Source organism: Abrus precatorius, unplaced genomic scaffold (genome assembly GCF_003935025.1).
Source record: "Abrus precatorius isolate BTA unplaced genomic scaffold, Abrus_2018 Scaffold7, whole genome shotgun sequence".
NCBI lineage: Eukaryota > Viridiplantae > Streptophyta > Magnoliopsida > Fabales > Fabaceae > Abrus > Abrus precatorius.
In genome coordinates this window covers 34,635,152-34,652,563 of record NW_020874417.1, presented here as the reverse complement: position 1 = coordinate 34,652,563, position 17,412 = coordinate 34,635,152, and the positions used below count along the sequence as shown (strand labels likewise).

Genomic DNA, 17,412 nt, shown 5'->3' with positions numbered 1-17,412 from the left:
TAAATTGTTTTATATAATATTACGTTAAAAGGTTAACTATAAAATTTAATAATTTTTTTTTAAAAAATCACAAATTATTACTGGAATCCTTCACTGTGAAGTGAGCGTGGATTAAGGTACTTAAGTGTGCTTAAGTGTGCTGGTTAAAACCATTTTCATAGGATTACGTGTGTTATTCCATGAAATTTCCCCACTCAATGTACTTCGAAAATTGCTACAAAAATAAGTACTACGTGCAATGGAAATTCATCCCATAAGGTTGCAGGATCCAAAGGAATCGAGTGTGTTTGAAGTGATAATGGGAAATTTAAGGTTTCTTTTAATGAAATAATTTTAAGAGGAAAGAAATTAGGAGGCATAATCTTATGAATTTTTTTTTTATATTATGTTTCAATCAATATTTTATTTTTTAGTATAAGAAAAAAAAGAATGAACGGAACTTTTTTTTATGAATTGTGAAATGAACAGCAATCTAGGAAGTTGATTATTTTTAGTTTATTTTAATGTTAAATAATTTTTTAAAATAGTAAAAAAATTAAAAATACAAAGCTACATAGAAAATATGTTTTTTAATTTATTTACTATTATAATTATATTTTGTATGCAATTTCTTTAATTTTTCTATTAACCTAAATAAAAAAATGTTTTATTTTTTTTTCTTTTTGCATCTATTCAAATAACACATTTTTTTATTTACATTTTGTATCTTATATTTGTATTTTTTTTCCAGATATAAAAGCAGTAGGTTTTATTATTTGAATTATTAAAACAAGTTTATTAAACTCAATTTTTAGAGTTGTTTCAAGTATTTAAAAACTATAATTTTTTTATTAAAAAGGGACACATTATACATTAAAATTATAAAAATTCAATAAATACATTTTTAATAAAATCTTATAATTATTAATTCTTCCAGTTTAACCAAAAAATTGATTTTTATTCAAATTTAATATCATATGTAATGTATATATATATATATATATATATATATCATATGTAATGTATATATATATATAGTATTTCAAATAAAACAACTAAAATTTTTCTCTCAATAAATAGAATTTTATAAAATTAATAATTCATAAAAGAATAAAAAATTTAGTGATTAACATACAATCTCGAGCATTTCCTCGTTAGGTTAATTATTATTTTATATATCTTGTTATGGGTTTAAAATAGATAAAGAAAGGTAAAGAAAAATATAATAAATAATGTAATATATATTTATATAAAATGGATTAACTTCACAGTAGATAATGCTTGCTTGAGAGTCGCGCGACAAGAGGAGCGTTTCGGGTGATGGGTGGAACCTGGAAGCGCTATATATGAGTGTTGAGAGTTGCCGCAGTTGAATAGAATTAAGAATGGTGGTGTTGTTGCTGTTGGCGATAACTGTCTCCACACTTTTGGGAAACACCGTTGACGGCGGTAACCACCCAAAACCACAACACAGTTTGTGTGAGCACATCATTCTCTCCGCCAGCTACCAGTGCTCCCAACATATGGTACTCTCTTTTTTTCATATTTTAAAATTAAGCATTTCGTATTTTTAATTATATGCTTTTCTATTGTTACTTTGCTTCAGATTCAAACGAAGAATGGTTCCTTGTTGGGTCTTCAGCGCGTGTCTTCTTCTTCTTCTTCCCTTCGTCTCGGGAATGACGGAGAACGAGGTCCTCCGCTTCTGTTTCTGCATGGCTTATTCATGGTCATCACATTTTCTCCTCTTTTTTACTCTTCCTTCTCGTCACAATGCTATAAATGCGTTAACAACATTACAATATGTTGCAACGTGTATGACATATAACTCTTTGATAGGATGAGGCTGGCGATGCATGGTTTGAAAATACTCGGCAGAAATCACTTGGCTTCATACTTGCAGATCATGGTTTTGATGTTTGGGTAGGAAACGTGCGTGGAACACGCTGGAGTCATGTCCCAATATCTTTATTAGAGAAAAATAAGGTTTGTAGCTTACTTTATCATTCATGTTATAAAATTTATGGGGTGTCTGTCTGCTACTTGTGGTAGTTATTATAGTTTTGTTTATTTATTAGTTTATTTGTATTTAACGAATGAAGCTGATGCCTTTTAAGGTATAAATTACCTATAAAAATAATATTTTTTTGTTAAAATATCTTATTTATTATACTTTTCATTCCGAAGATAATAAATGCTTTTTTTCTTGATAAAAACTTATCAATTGCTTATCTTCGTATTTAAAAATTAATATTTTCTTTGAAAATTTTCATTTTATTAGTCCTTACTATCAAGGCTGGAATAGTTGGAGCTAGAGTTTGTAATATTTTTCACCATGTCTGATATGAATCGTGCGACTAAGTTGAACTTTGGTCGAGTTGGCAGGAATTAGCCCTGTATGATCTTTCAGAAATGATCAAATACATTAATTCAGTGACAAACTCAAAGCTATTTGTGCTCGAGCATTCACAGGTATTTGTGATTCTTGATAGTTGACATTCTTTTCACATGTTATTTGGAGATCGCTATAGCATACGTTTTATGTACTTCCCATTCTTCGTAGGAAACAATTTTGTCTTTTGCTGCCTTCAAACATTCGGAGATAATCGGAAAGGTGGAAGGTGCAACCCTTCTATCTCCAATACCCTCCTTGGATACGGTATAACTTACTTTGTTCAATTTCTTCTCACTGCAAAAGTGGGTTTTTGGGATGAGAAATGATTACTGGTTTTGTTCATATGATTCTTACTTTGGGCGTTCATCGACTGAACTCCAAAAGGTTTTTGGTATTTCAATTTTCCGTCTTTTCTATTTTTCTTTTGCATATGTTCTTTAATGTATTCCTACTTTTTCTTATTTCTCATATTTGAAAAATGAACCATCTCTTATCTTTTCCTCCAAACCCCTACATCAAAACATACTTATAATAACATGAAAAAAATAAAAATATTTACTAACTATTTATCATTAAACAAGTTTGTGAGTCATATACCTGTTCGAAACTACGTTAGCGGATACCTGAAACACGATTTCGCCCTTTTCAGGGCACGTAAAATGGAGTTCTTCTAAAGGGAAAAAAAAACTTTTACTAAACAAAAGTTACTAACATAATTCTAAACAGGCTCTAACTAAGAAATAAAATATTATAATTTAATAATTTTAATATAAATTTTATCATTTTAACAAATAATAATATATTATATAAATATATAAAAATTATGCTATTAGTATTTAACCATGTTAATAAACTACTCATTTTGCTGACGTTCTTTCTTTTCTTTTCTTTTAACAGAAGTTAATACTACAATAGAGCTAATATAATACCATTGGCATTGAACAATGGTCAGGTCAGAGGCACAAAGAACACGACAAAAACAGAGTTCTTGGATAAAAATAACAAACAAATGTTACTTCTTCTACCCATGAAACTACAGTGGGCCTGTTGTTAATATCTTGCGAAAGAACACCCAGTGGTGTTGCTGCGCAAATGCCTAGGTTTTCAATTGGGACACACTTGTCCATGTTCCACTGCATGGCCTTCGCACGTTGAGTATTCACCCTTATTTGGCTACTCTTCTTGCAGAGCCAGTTTGAGAGGTACCACTTCCACGTTGCTCTGTCATAATGCATTCGCACGTGCTGAAAATAAGCCCAGAGGTCCAACTTCTTCGTTGTTTGAGCCTCAACAAAGTCTCACCAACAGTTTCAGGTTCCTCTTCTGTATGACCATTGACCAAGTTCTTAGAATACCTTTTTAATCACTCTGATGTTGGCCTGTACGCTTCACAATGAAGTACACGCATTTGGAAAATCTTCTCTAAATAATAGTTATTATGACATGGCATTGTAGGATATTGCTATGGCATTGCTATTTGTAATAGGATATGGAAGCATCATATTTGAAGAATCTCTAGCCTTCAATAAAAGCGGAGTGGGACTGTTGACGGCTGTAAGCTTATGGGTGATTCGGAGTATTGGGGTAAAACTTTATCTTTTAGTGTTTCGACTTTTAAGATTATCGGTTAATTGTTAATATTTTTTTATGGATTGTGTATAGGCTCCATCAACTGATATAGCTGTTTCGGAGTTAACACGTGCATCTGCGGAAGTCAGTGAAATAGTGTGTTTTTTTACTTGGTACAATGACCATTGTTGAGATAGTTGACGCTAATCACGGATTTAAGCTGGTTACAGACAATATAATGACCCGAAACGCACGCATTCTCCTCTGGGTGGTAAGTGCTTTCACTGTAGTTTGCATCACTATTTTTTTTTCTGCCTCAATAATGGAAATTGACAAATTAATGTTGAATTTGCAGATTGGATTTGTCACATTCTTTCTCGGTTCAGTTTTAGACAACCTGACATCCACCATAGTCATGGTTTCTTTGTTGCGGAAATTAGTACCTCCGTCAGAGTATCGGAAGTATGGGCGGTGTTGTTAACTTTTAGCATAATGGTTTACCCATGGTTTCTCTGTTGCCTTATTATTCTCTTGCGAAATCCAAATGCTTATTTGTGAGATCATGATAAATTTTCTTGTAGAAATCAATTTTGTACATATAATTCATAGGGAACGTGAAATGGTGTTAGCTTTTTCATTTAAGTTTGCTGTTTTCAGTATTGTCCAACAATTTGGAGGTTTGACTTCTATGGACAGGATTCTCGGTGCTGTTGTTGTAATTGCAGCAAATGCTGGTGGTGCATGGACTCCTATTGGTGGCGTTACCACTACTATGCTGTGGATACATGGCCAAATACCTACAGTGCAAACAATGAAGGTTATCTCTTGGAAAATTCTTACTATGTGGTAACTGTTTGGATCGTGAGAAAACTTTGCGTGAAACTACATGATAAATTATAGTGAATAATGAATTTAGCACTTATCAAGTCCTGAAATATTCTTTGGATATTGTGATTAAAAATATATCAACATACTTCTAACGTATCCTTGGTCAAAGTGTTTCTGTACTTTGATTGCATGAGCACTTGGATTCAATTCAGTACGACGCACAATGAACCTGTGTTGTTATTGCATTTTCTTTACTTGCAGAGTTTGTTTGTACCTTCAGCCATTTCTCTAGCCGTTCCATTGGCTCTGATGACCCTGACTAGGTAGGCACTCTTCTGACAGTGCAAAAGTCAGCCACAAAAGCTGATTTAACATTGAGATTAGGCTTAACATATTACAAAGTTGATGCTAGTTTTTTACTTTATCTTCTTATGTTCAGTGAAGTTAATGGGAAGGAACAAATTTATCGCGATGTCTTGGCCTCTGAACAGATTGCTCCTCGAGGGCAGCTTATTTTCTCAGTGGGTTTAGGGGCTTTTATTTTTGTTCCAGTGTTCAGAGCCTTCACAGGTTTACCTCCATACATGGAAATGCTGCTTGGACTTGGTGTGCTTTGGATCCTCACTGATGCTATCTATTATGGTGAATCTGAAAGTCAGAAGCTAGAAGTGCCACAGGCTCTGTCAAGGATAGACACTCAAGGAGCTCTATTTTTCCTGGGAATTCTATTATCGGTTAGTAGGTAATTAAAATATATTTCAATTTTTCTGCTGCAATAAGCTTTGGACAGTAACCATGTGTCGAAGCATTTAAATCAATAATAAAATTCATCAACAAATATGTCATTTTCCTATCATAAGATGGGTATGCCTTTTCTTTTGCTTGAATTGTCGTTACATGTTTTTTCCTGGCATATTTTAAAATTTCCAAATTACTCGTGGACATGGTTGTAATTTGATCAATTTTAACCATCGCGTTTGGCAGCCTGGAGGCAGCAGGGATTCTTCGGGAAATAGCAAATTTCCTTGATGCACATGTCCGAAGTAGTGAATTGATTGCAATCGCTATTGGTCTTGTATCTGCAGTAATAGACAATGTTCCATTGGTTGCTGCAACAATGGGAATGTATGATGTCTCATCTTTCCCTCAAGATTCTGAGTTCTGGCAATTGATTGCATTTTGTGCCAGTACTGGTGGATCCATGTTAATTATTGGCTCAGCTGCAGGAGTTTCGTTCATGGGGATGGAAAAATAAGACTTTTTTTGGTATTTACGAAAGGTATTTCTTACTGTACACGTAGACATATTGATCTCAAAAAAAATTTGTGCGTATTTCATGACAGAAGTAATTTATCTCCTTTTTGCAGGTTAGTGGCTTTGCTTTTGCAGGTTATGCTGCTGGGGTTGCTGCCTATTTAGCAGTTCGTTACCTCACATCTCCCTACCAGCTCTCGTGATTGTTCCTTTCCTTCCTGATTCATAAATCAAGAATTCAGACTTCATTTGACTCGATTTTCATGGAATCAAAAGCAGCATAGTTTCGAAATAAGGCATACAAGTCAAACTCGTTGGGTAAGTTGTTAAAGGTTAAGATTCTGGTAGAAAAGAACTGTATATTTACTGATGTTTCCTAGTCCATTTGTCCTTTAAGTATCATATATGTTGAGCATATGTTGTAGCATAACTAGACCACTTTCTAGCTGAATTTGCTGCGATGTATAAACTTGAATTTCATCTATGAAAAAGCCACGTTCGCATAATCAAAGTAAGAAGGGGCTTTGTCACGTGCACTAAATCTCTTCTACAAATTAGCTGAATGATTCCCAAGAGAAAATTTAAAATATTATTAGTAATTCTTTGAAGCTTCAAACATTTATTATTCTCTTTATTTTCAAATAAGAAAGCAAAATGGATAAGTAACCATTACTCATCAAACCACACTATCCATTGCATGGTCAGTTATTTTCCAAGTCGACCTAAATTTATCGCTACACTCTGTCATGATGATGCATCAAAACTGGGCACATCCGGCAACCATGCCCAATCCAAATTACATTTTAAAAAAACTGAGACAACCATTTCCTCTTACAACTTCAGGAAGACAAACTCTTCAATAGCAGGGATTTCTCCAATCTTCTTTAAAGTTTCCTTTCTAGGTTGTTCGTCCACTCCAATTGCCATTACAGCTTGCTTGCGTGGAGCAATCCTTCCTACACTCATGAAGCTGACATTCACGTTCTCCTGACCCAAAATACTCCCAACCTTTCCGATCATGCCAGGTTGATCTACCTGCCTACATAGTATAATGCTACCTTCCAAACTCACATCAACTTCAAAAGAGCCAACCTTCGTCAGATGGGGGACACCATCTTTCACCCTACCCTCAACCTTGATCTCCCCAGAGTCTGATATGGCACTAGCAAATCGGGATTCCACATTAGCAATCTGGACCTGAATGAATTCAAGTGGATTCTCAGGGGAACCATCAAGAATAACTCTCTCCTCGGTAAACCTAAGCCCTCTTTGTTTGGCAGTGAAATCAGCATTAACCAGGTTCACAAAAACACTGGATATGGGCTCGATCAGACCCTTTGTTATCATGGCACGAAGAAGGCGAGTGTCAAGATCATCAGGGGCCCTAGAGGAAGCATAAGTGACCTTTACTGTTTTTACACCACTTCCTCCTGCCACCAGCTGGACAGCCAGCCTACCCAGTTTCTCAGCAAGATCAACAAATGGTTTTAATTCAGTTAACACCTGCAGTTACAAAGGAAATAGATCTTAAACTTGGCCATTTCCATCACCAGTTTTGTAAACTAAGTTTAATTCACAAATCATGCTATATAATGATGTGCTCAGCATGTTTATGCTTAGAACAGTGGAACACTAAATGAACTGCAGAATTTCAAATTCGATGAGATATCAATGAATGACACTAATTCAGTGAGTTCCCTGTAACCTGAATTATTATTACAGATTTTTCGAACCAAACTTTTCCATTTATTTATTTTTAATCATTAGAGAAAATAACAGTTAAAATTAATAATTTAAGAAAATAGGCACTGTCTACAATATTTGAATCTAGTTATACATGATGTTAATGAATGTAAACAATGATTTTCTCAAGCCAAACATCTGTAGCACAAAGTTGGGTTACTTATTTATAAAGAAAAGGATACGGATAAGGGGAAGAGTAAAGGCAATATCGTGAAACAATATTCATGATGAAAAAGGAAGGGGATATAGATGAATTATTTTCTAGTACCTCTGAGGGAACCATTGGTGCATTGACTGCAGTAGCAGCAAGCTCCCCTTTCAGTGCCCCAACAACAGCTTCTGCTATTTCAATAGCCACACCTTCCTGGTCATCATTTTTCAGAGGTTAAAAAACAATAGTAACAAAGGAATAAAAGGTAGTGCTCACAGTCATAACCAAATTCTCTACGAAGCTTACCTGAGCTTCCATGGTACTGGCACCAAGATGAGGTGTTGCAGTTACTTGCTCGTGCTGAATCAACTTGCTGTCTTTTGGGGGTGGTTCCTCTGTGAAAACATCAAGAGCTGCCTGAAACAGTGAAACACAACACAATCATTATTTCTTTGGTAAGAAGAAACCAAATTATTTGCTTTCCTCTAGAGTGAATTATTAGTGCTTCCAAACATAAGAAGGCAAAAACCTGAGCCACAATTCCAGAATCCAGTGCCCTAACAAGTGCATCCTCATCAATGACCCCTCCACGAGCAACATTAACTATGCGAACTCCTTTTTTCATCTTTGCAAAAGTCTCGTCATTGAGCATCTTTGATGTGGCAGGCGTGAGTGGCATGTGCAAAGAGATGAAATCAGCAGTGCCAATGGCCTCTTCAAAGCTCAAAAGCTCCACGCCAATAGCTCGAGCACGATCTGCTGGAGCATAAGGGTCATGTGCAATGACATTCATACCAAGCCCCTTGGCACGGCGAGCAACTTCAGAACCAACCTTCCCAAATCCCAGCACAGCAAGTGTCTTCCCAACCAGGGACACTCCAACGTACTTATTCCTCTGCCATTTCCCTGGACAAGAGTAAATCAAGCAGCATGAAATTAATTGACCCTAGTAACTAGAAACAGAATTCATAACACGAATACGCCCATAAAAGATTATAAGAAACACAGCATCCAAAGAATATTCCATAGCCTCATCCCATACATTAAAAATGAAAAGATCTATCAGTCACACGAAATCACATCCTTTTAGCAGGAAATATTTAATACAAAATTCGGCTTCACAAATAGTAGATGCCTACAGTAACGTTCCCTTCAGGCATTTCAATACAGCATATACAATAAAAGCACGTGAAGCCAAACAAAAAGACTCAAAAAACATTAGTGTAGTTTGTAGAAAAACACATAATTCAAATTATTCATAAAACGCTTCAAACCAAGCATAATACAATAACAGGATCTAAATCTAAATGATGTCCAGCTAGATGAAATGTTCTCGAAAGAGAAACTCACCCGCTTTAACAGACGCATCGGCCTGAGCGACGTTCCTCGCCATGGCAGCCAAGAGCGCGATCCCGTGCTCGGCGGCGGCGACGGTGTTAGCGGTGGGAGCATTGACGACCAAGCATCCATGCTCGGTGGCGGCGGCCAGATCCACATTATCGATTCCGACTCCGGCTCTACCAACGACCTTGAGTCTCCCGCCGGAGGACTCAAATACCTCGCGCGAAACCTTGGTACCACTACGCACGATGAGCGCGTCGCAGAGCGAGATCTTGGTGCATAGCTCCTCAGGACTGAGATTGTAGGAGCAATCGACGTTGGCGAAGTCTTTGAGGAGCTTAAGGCCTGCTTCTCCGAGCTTCTCGGCAACGAGAACGGTGGGCTTGGCGTCGAGGCCGGCGGAAACAAGAACTACGAGAGAGCGGGAAGTGCGACGGCGAGGGCGCAGGGACACGGAGAAGACGGAGGATAGAGGAAGCTTAGAAGAGAGAGAGAGCGAAGCAGAAGGGAATCGAAGCGATTGAGAAGTAGCGGTGGCCATCCACAATTTGGTGCGTTGTTTGCGGGAGAGTGAGTGAATGAATATGTAGAGTTAGTGGGAGTTGGGGGGTTTATAATGATAGGGTTTATGAATGGGTTTTCTCTTTCTCTTCTTGTTATATTATATTATAGAAAAATGTCTATTATATACTATTTATTAGAGTTAGAGGTAGGCAGCCCTCGGGGTTGGTACCAATTCCACGCGCTCTTGTTCAATATGCCAAGTACAATCGGATAAGTGCGCTAAAGGTCGAGTTATAATAATTATTTATTATTTTTTAATTATACATCAATTCAATTCTGCTAATAATAATTATTTTTAAGAATAGAAATAAATTTATGATTATCATTAATTTTAAATTTTTAAGTTAAACTTAAATCATTTCAAATAATAAATTTTATTAAAAAATATTATAAAATTATAACAAAATTTTGTCATGATACTTTTTAATTATATATATATATATATATATATATATATATTATCTTTATTTTTATATATGAAAAAAATATTTTTACTCACCACGGTAAAATATCGATCTAGTCGAATCTGAATTAAATTGAATAAAAAAAATAATACATATATATATATAGTGTTTTTAAATTATTTATTATTATTTAATTAGAATAAAAAATAAATTTGTAATTTTTTAAAAATATTTTTATTATTTACCATAAAACTTGCAATGATTAATAATAATAAAGTGTAAATGTTATATTTATAATTCAAAAATAAAATTAATTACAACTATCAGGTAATTTTCTTTAATGTGCAATAATTAAATACTTTAAGTATAATGTTGTTATTTTATTAAATGGCAATTTGAAAACTTAAACAAAATGCTTTCCATTCGTCGTATTATTAATGAACCTGATAAATATTATATACAAATAAAAATTTTCATCAAGTTATATTATCTTTTAATCATGCATTTATTTCTTAAAAATACGTATTTTTTTTCACTTGTGATAACTTTATTACCATGCTTTGAAAATTTTAGTAAAATAAAAAATAAGAGACATTTTTTTAAAAATCGAACATTATCTGATTCCAAAATACGAATCTGTTAAAATTGACAGTTTCTTAACATTCTAGAAAAGGAATTATTTTTTTTAATAAAGTTATAGTTATATTTTTAAAATAGTTTTCTTTAAGTGTTAGCGTGAGTTTCACGTTAAATAAAAATAAGTGAAATGAATAATGTATAAACAAAACTGACCAGGATCCTCTCATGTTCGATTTCGAACATGACATGTTCGCATGTTTTTTAACTTTCGCTTAAGCGAAATTTTTACTCGCTTAAGCGAATATTAAAAAATATGCAAACATGACCGTCATGTTCGAAATCGAACACGAGGGAATCCAAATCCAAACAAAACTCACATATCTAATGTCTTGACGGATGATGAAAATATTTGTAATATTTTTTTTTCAAAGTTTTGATATTTTTAAACATATAAGTTAAAATCAAAGTATTTTTAATTTTAAATTCTATTTCAAACATGTATTAATAGAAAATAAGAAATATTTATCATCACTATTTATATTTTTATTGCTTTTAATTAAAAAAATTATTATTTAGAAGTTCTAATCTTTATTTTTATTGGAAAAATAAATCAATAAAAGGTAACATTAAACATTCTGGAATAATTTAAGTCTTTTGGTGATTTGGTATGTGCCCTATTGGTTTGGTTGACACACTCATAGTAATAATAAAACCATGCAATTGCAAATCAGTGAAATCACACAAAAAGAAAATGGTCTCTTTTACCCAAGATTTGATTCACTTTGTTTACCAAAGTCTCATAAAATGTTCTTATTTTGATTTTATCGTATTAAAAATTAAAAAGTCACGCATGATTTATAAATTATAAGGAGTAAATTAACAACTATTTCACATTTATCTGTTTCACTGATCGTAATGTGTTTTTTAGGTCAGTTTAGAGTTTACTTGGTGGGGTACACAATCATTTTCATTTGATCTAAATAAAAAATAAAAATTCAAATAATACATAAAAAATAAATTATTAACCTTACTCCTCGATTGTGATACGAAAATTACTTACAGATTTTTTGAAATAGAGCGAAAAGCCAAGAAGTTTTTATTTGTTTTTCAACCACCTTTTGAGTTTTGAGCGATGGTTGGTGAAGTTTGTCAAATTGATATTAACCCCTCGCCAAAAGAAAAATAAATAAATAAAAAATCGACCAACAGAATACGACGCTCTCCTTGTCGCGTGGTGCTACCGAGCTATTTCAATCCAACGAGTCAGATTTGACAATCTTAATGATGAATCAAGTATCTGGTATATTCGTCTATGAGGGTTGGTACCCTTTTATTTTATTTTTGAGCTTTGGTTGGTGCGTTGATTTTTAAATTTTTTTATATTATTATTTTATATAAAAGAAAAGTTTATTAATGTAAACTAAATATTTTTGGCTATAAATTTAATATTATACAAACTAATCAAAATAAATATTTCAATTAATTAATTAACATCTATTATAATAATTTTGATTAGCTAATGATTTAAATCAATAAAATATTATAATTATTTTAAATAAATGTTTCATTTTAATATATAAATAATTTATGTCATGTATAAATTTTCTTAAGCATTTTTTTACGCATTAATCTTATCTCTGTTCTTTTACTTCCCTATTTATTATTTTTATCTACACAACACATTATCTTGAGTTCCAAAGAGCTTAGCAAAGTATTCTTTCAGTCATACTACTATTCCATTTAACAGATTTCTTGCTCTTGATATCCAAGTTTGCTCCTCACTCTTTTTCCCACTTGCTGATTGCTAAATCTTCCCTCTGTTGGCTTAGATAGAATTGAAGTTGACGAGTCATCTTCTTTTTCAATTTACCATTTAACTCTTTCAAATTCAGGTTGCTCTCGTGGACCAAAGGAAAAATCTGCTTGCTCACACACAGAGTCTACCCTTATTTTGATTTTTTTTAGATACCCTTCATCCAATCCTTTTCCTTCTGAAAACGACCAAATCCTAACCATAACCAAAGATTACTACACCAGGGGTAATTTTTTCTCCTTTTGTTTTTAATTTATTATTATTTTTCTTTGTATATAAAGGATAACCTCTGGCAAAATGCTATAAAGATTATTTTCTTTCAAGGAAGAGAGATTATCAGAGCAAATAGAATCTCACCCAACAAAACATTTTACGTACGCATGGCAAAAATTAGAACCCCAATTGATGTGCTTAAACGACTTAGGCATCTACCACTTGAGCCAAGTTCTGTTGGTGTTGTGTATTACTCTTTAAAATAGTTACTTTTATCTCTCTTTCGAGTGTGTATGAGTAATTAGTGAAAATATTTATTCTTGATTAAAAACGTTGGTGATTATCATATAAACATTGAACTACAATGACAATCTATTGAGAAAACAAATCTTTTAATATTATTACAACATGCAATTCAATTATAACATCAAACGGTTTTTTATTTTTATTTTATGGTAATTTGTCTAAAACAGTAAAGACTTTATTTCTCTGAGTCTCATTTTTTAAAAGCAGTGTCTTACATTATTTAAGAATCGTTGATTAATAAATAAATAAACACAAATGTTTATTCCTTAAGTGATCCATTTATACCATTTCCCGGTTTAAGGAAACTCTCAAGGACACATATAAGGTACACTACCAAAAAAATATGAACTACGTAGATAAATATGTAACATTCTATAAAATAAATATTTTAGGAACAAGGGATCTGTGATCAAATACTGGTTGCAGGTAATGCTCATATATTTTGATGTAAAATACAGATCAGTGCAATTTAATTAACAAGTTTGCTGTTTTAATATGCAACAGGATAAAAAAAAAAACGGTGCGTCGAGGAAAAATCCTATCAGAAGCAGACAGTATGGACGACGGCGGCAGGTGATTGTTTTTCATTTTATTTTCATTCTTTCCTGTCATTATTGTACCAAGAATCTCAACTATATCAGAAGAAATGTACGATGTCTTATTCCAACAATATTTCTTGAATATTTTGAGACATTTGATTTGTATCCTGATTTGAAAAGATTATAAGTTTTGGCTTTTCACACGTATAAATACATAAGAAACTGTTCTTTAGTTGTATAAAATATATGATGAAATGCTTGAAATACTCTAACTTATCATGTTTTGCACTTACTACCAAATGTTGTCTTGGTGACAGTTTGGTGGGGGGAGGTTTGTTAGTTCTGTTGCAATATTCTAGTTTACTTTTATAATAAAATCCAAACATGCTCTTAGTTTGATGTTTTGAGATTCCTGATTATGATTCATACTTTGTATCTGGAATTTGAACCCTCTTCCGCAAGAATACTGGTTAAAAATGCTAAACTCTGTAAGAATACTTAATTCATTTTGCCACCGTCAGCAGCGACCCAAAAAAAGTACTCAAAACCAGCAAGTGATGTTGCACACCACATTTTTTCCATACAATTTCCAAAAAGCTCTATATGAAGCAAGAGGATAAATAAAAATCAGAATTGAACCTTGAAAACAGTGGCTTGAAATTGGAGACTTTTGCCAAATAGTTCAAGCATCAAAATGGGTAAGATAGGCCTCAGCCAGCATGTGCCCCAATTGAACTTGAGCCTCGGTGGTTAGGTGAAGATTATCTTCCTTCAATTGCAATCCCTTGGCATCCACGCAAATCACCTTCGGAATATCAATCCCTTTTTGTGCTTCTCTCACTTTCTCCATATACTCGGACCCTGAGGCCAGTGCAACCTACATATCATACACGGTAAACAATCACATCCTCATAGTTTAGTTGCTAACATTTTTAAGGTTTTTTGTTTTGGCTCCAAATAAATAAATATCCATCATATTATAACTTTTTGTTTTCCTCCCCTCCTATTTAAATTAAATTGTATAAATTTATTGTGTAAAATTATCATTTTTCCTAAATAAAAAAATAACTTAATAATCTTCGAAACCTGAATAACGGGAAGAGAAGGCAAATTGAGGTCTTCTCGAACATTGTGGATGAGGGTTTCCATGTTGACCTTGTAAACCTCAGCATCATGTTCACTCGACGTGTCGCTTTCTCCTTGGTACCAAAGCAACGCTTTGATCTCGCAATGGTCGTCGCCCTTCACGCTTTCTTTAGCTCTCTTCACCATGTTTTCGTACAATTCCTGCCCACGCGCCCACTCCTTTACGGCGGTGCCGCCCACGGCACAGGGGACAAGTCTCAACTCTCCGACCACGCTCCGTCGCAGCGCGTTTGCAAAGGACATGCCGGGACCGACGCCGCAGGCTTTTTTGGTGTCAATATCGGCGTGGAGGGGTTCGTGTGCAGGTTCCCATTGGAGAGTGGCTGTGAGCCGAAGGATGGACGGATGGGGACGGCACTCCGGCGGAACGACGCCGTCCCAGTACTGGTTAGGGGTGTGGTGGGGATTCTTGATAACTCCGCCACGACCGGCCATGTTGCTTTGGCCCGATAGTATAAATATTTGCGTTTTGGGTTTTGGGGTGTTGTGGTTTGGATCTGTGTTGGTTTCCGATTCCATGGCTTCCACTTGCAGCAACAGAAAGGGGCTATGGTGGCCTAGCACATACATCCGTTGTTTATTTAAGCATTTTAATATTCGTAGAGCGGTTGTACTAACAATGTAATTTTTAACTAATATATTTTAATTAGATTCTTTACAATCGAACTAATACAGTAGATAAAATTCAATAAATTTTTTTATATAAATAATAAATAAAACAAAATTTTATGTTCTTATTTGATTTTCTAATGCTGCACATTTTCTTATCTATTTTCAAATTTTGAGTCAACTGTTTATCTTTTATTTATTTGAGATATATGATATTTTAAAGATTAAAAAGTATTAAAGTTTTTTTAATTAAATTACTGATTTTATTATTTATTAATATAAAATTAATAGTAATAATTTTTTTTATGTGTAAGAAAATATTATCTCTTTATCGTGACTGCTATATTGGCAAAATTCAACCACGTTTGATTTTGTTATTGGGCTTGATTTATGTTTTTAAACTTGTGTAGGGCTTTGATGTTTAGAGCCCAAAGTTGTTTGTGTTAATAATAAAAAACTATTGGACCTAGGCTGTCTTTTCAGGGAATAATGAAAAACAAGATGTAAAATCACTAAATTGAATAATTTTAGACATAACCTTATTTGCAGTTAAAAAAATAAAAATAATAAATGATATATGACCGACAAAAAAGACAAATCTTTTATTTTAATTTTTTCATTTTGAATCTTTTATTTGCAGTTCAATTTTCATACTTCAAAGGACTTTCTTGGATCTTAACCCAAAAGGAAACTGATTAAATGGACCAAGCAAGGATTTTGTATATTAATAATTTTCCTAGACAATGGTTGAAAAATTTTCAAAATATATTTTTTATAATATTTAATATTATTAATATATTATAATAAGTTTTATTAATTTTTAATTACTATTTTAAATATATTACTTAGCAAAATCATGTTAAATGAATATGTTACACTGTCATAATTTTAATGTAACAAGTGTATTTTGTTAAAAATATATATCAGTTTTAATTGTTTAAATATAATTATGATTATTGAAGTTAACAAAATCTACATTAATATTGCTATTTAATCTGTCATGAAACTTTATTTAACAATAATGAGGACGAGTGAGGGAAAAACGTGGAATATATTGCTTTAAACAGAGGATGAAGAAGAGTGGAGAGGCCACGAAGTTATGGCATAAACATTGCCAGGGTTTGGAGACTGGTAGTGTCGATAGATAGGGTTTTGTGCGTTAGGTCATTGGCAAATCATGGAGTTGGTGAGTGCGCACGTGCCATGCGTGTTAGATTATTATCAAAATGGAAACTTTTCTCTGTTCGCGAGATACATGAACATTATCGCATGAATAAAAGAACTTGGGATTATTTATTTTTTTAAAGGTTACACATGAACTCAATTTTTATTTTTATTTTAATTATGAATGAGTTTATATCATCTATATCATAATTATATATGCGGATTAGTAGATTAATTGTGATTTGATTTTATTTTGTAGATGTATTAAATTGTAAAAAGAAAAGTAAAAAAAATTTCAAATATTGATTTTCAACTTTTCCACTCACTTAAAATCACTTACTGACATTATCGGAGTTTAATCTCCACATTTGACTTATTACTCACATTTAGGTAGAATAAAAGAAAAAATGAACATGGACGAATCACTAAACATTGTGTTTTAAGGCAGCTGTTCATAGTCTTAAAAAATGCAGCTAAACCATTTTAAGATTCACCAAGAAACAAAACCCATCATCAATCTGCTGACACTGTTTTATTTCCTTTTCCTCGATTTAAAGGGTATGCAGGAAACCACATGCATCGGTGTTGAATTATTCATATATATTAAAACCAACAATCACAAGTCGTTCTACCAGTGAAGATGAATGCCAGTTAAAAAAAGTACTGTATTCTGTAGATTTAAATTTTAGTAATTTATAGATAATAGACCGAGACAACAAAACATCTCTTTCTTAATATCTTAATCCTGACATAATGCTTTTGATTTTCTTTTGTTATGTAGGCGCGCATGATAATTCTTTTTAAATAAAACATAG

General features: G+C 33.1%; 3 protein-coding genes and 1 pseudogene across 3 annotated transcripts; 2 read left to right on the top strand and 2 right to left on the bottom strand.

Moving 5' to 3' along the window:
* Positions 1 to 1,364: 1,364 nt before the first annotated feature.
* Positions 1,365 to 2,644, top strand: LOC113871873 (triacylglycerol lipase 1-like). The gene is made up of 5 exons (XM_027508966.1): positions 1,365 to 1,505; positions 1,586 to 1,708; positions 1,819 to 1,965; positions 2,365 to 2,451; positions 2,543 to 2,644. Exons 1-5 carry the CDS (start codon positions 1,365 to 1,367, stop codon positions 2,642 to 2,644), a joined length of 600 nt encoding a protein of 199 aa, XP_027364767.1.
* A 1,179-nt stretch (positions 2,645 to 3,823) lies between these two features.
* On the top strand, positions 3,824 to 6,608 carry LOC113870750 (annotated as a pseudogene).
* Positions 6,596 to 9,920, bottom strand: LOC113870748 (D-3-phosphoglycerate dehydrogenase 1, chloroplastic). The gene is made up of 5 exons (XM_027507192.1): positions 9,270 to 9,920; positions 8,449 to 8,825; positions 8,226 to 8,336; positions 8,037 to 8,132; positions 6,596 to 7,528 (listed from the first exon to the last, which is right to left on the bottom strand). Exons 1-5 carry the CDS (start codon positions 9,799 to 9,801, stop codon positions 6,857 to 6,859), a joined length of 1,788 nt encoding a protein of 595 aa, XP_027362993.1. The 5' UTR covers positions 9,802 to 9,920; the 3' UTR covers positions 6,596 to 6,856.
* Positions 9,921 to 14,118: 4,198 nt separating this feature from the next.
* LOC113871293 (probable carbohydrate esterase At4g34215) lies at positions 14,119 to 15,457 on the bottom strand. Its single transcript, XM_027508317.1, has 2 exons — positions 14,765 to 15,457; positions 14,119 to 14,555 (listed from the first exon to the last, which is right to left on the bottom strand). The coding sequence occupies exons 1-2, from the start codon at positions 15,392 to 15,394 to the stop codon at positions 14,361 to 14,363; spliced, it is 825 nt and encodes a 274-aa protein (XP_027364118.1). The 5' UTR covers positions 15,395 to 15,457; the 3' UTR covers positions 14,119 to 14,360.
* Between the last annotated feature and the right edge of the window lie 1,955 nt (positions 15,458 to 17,412).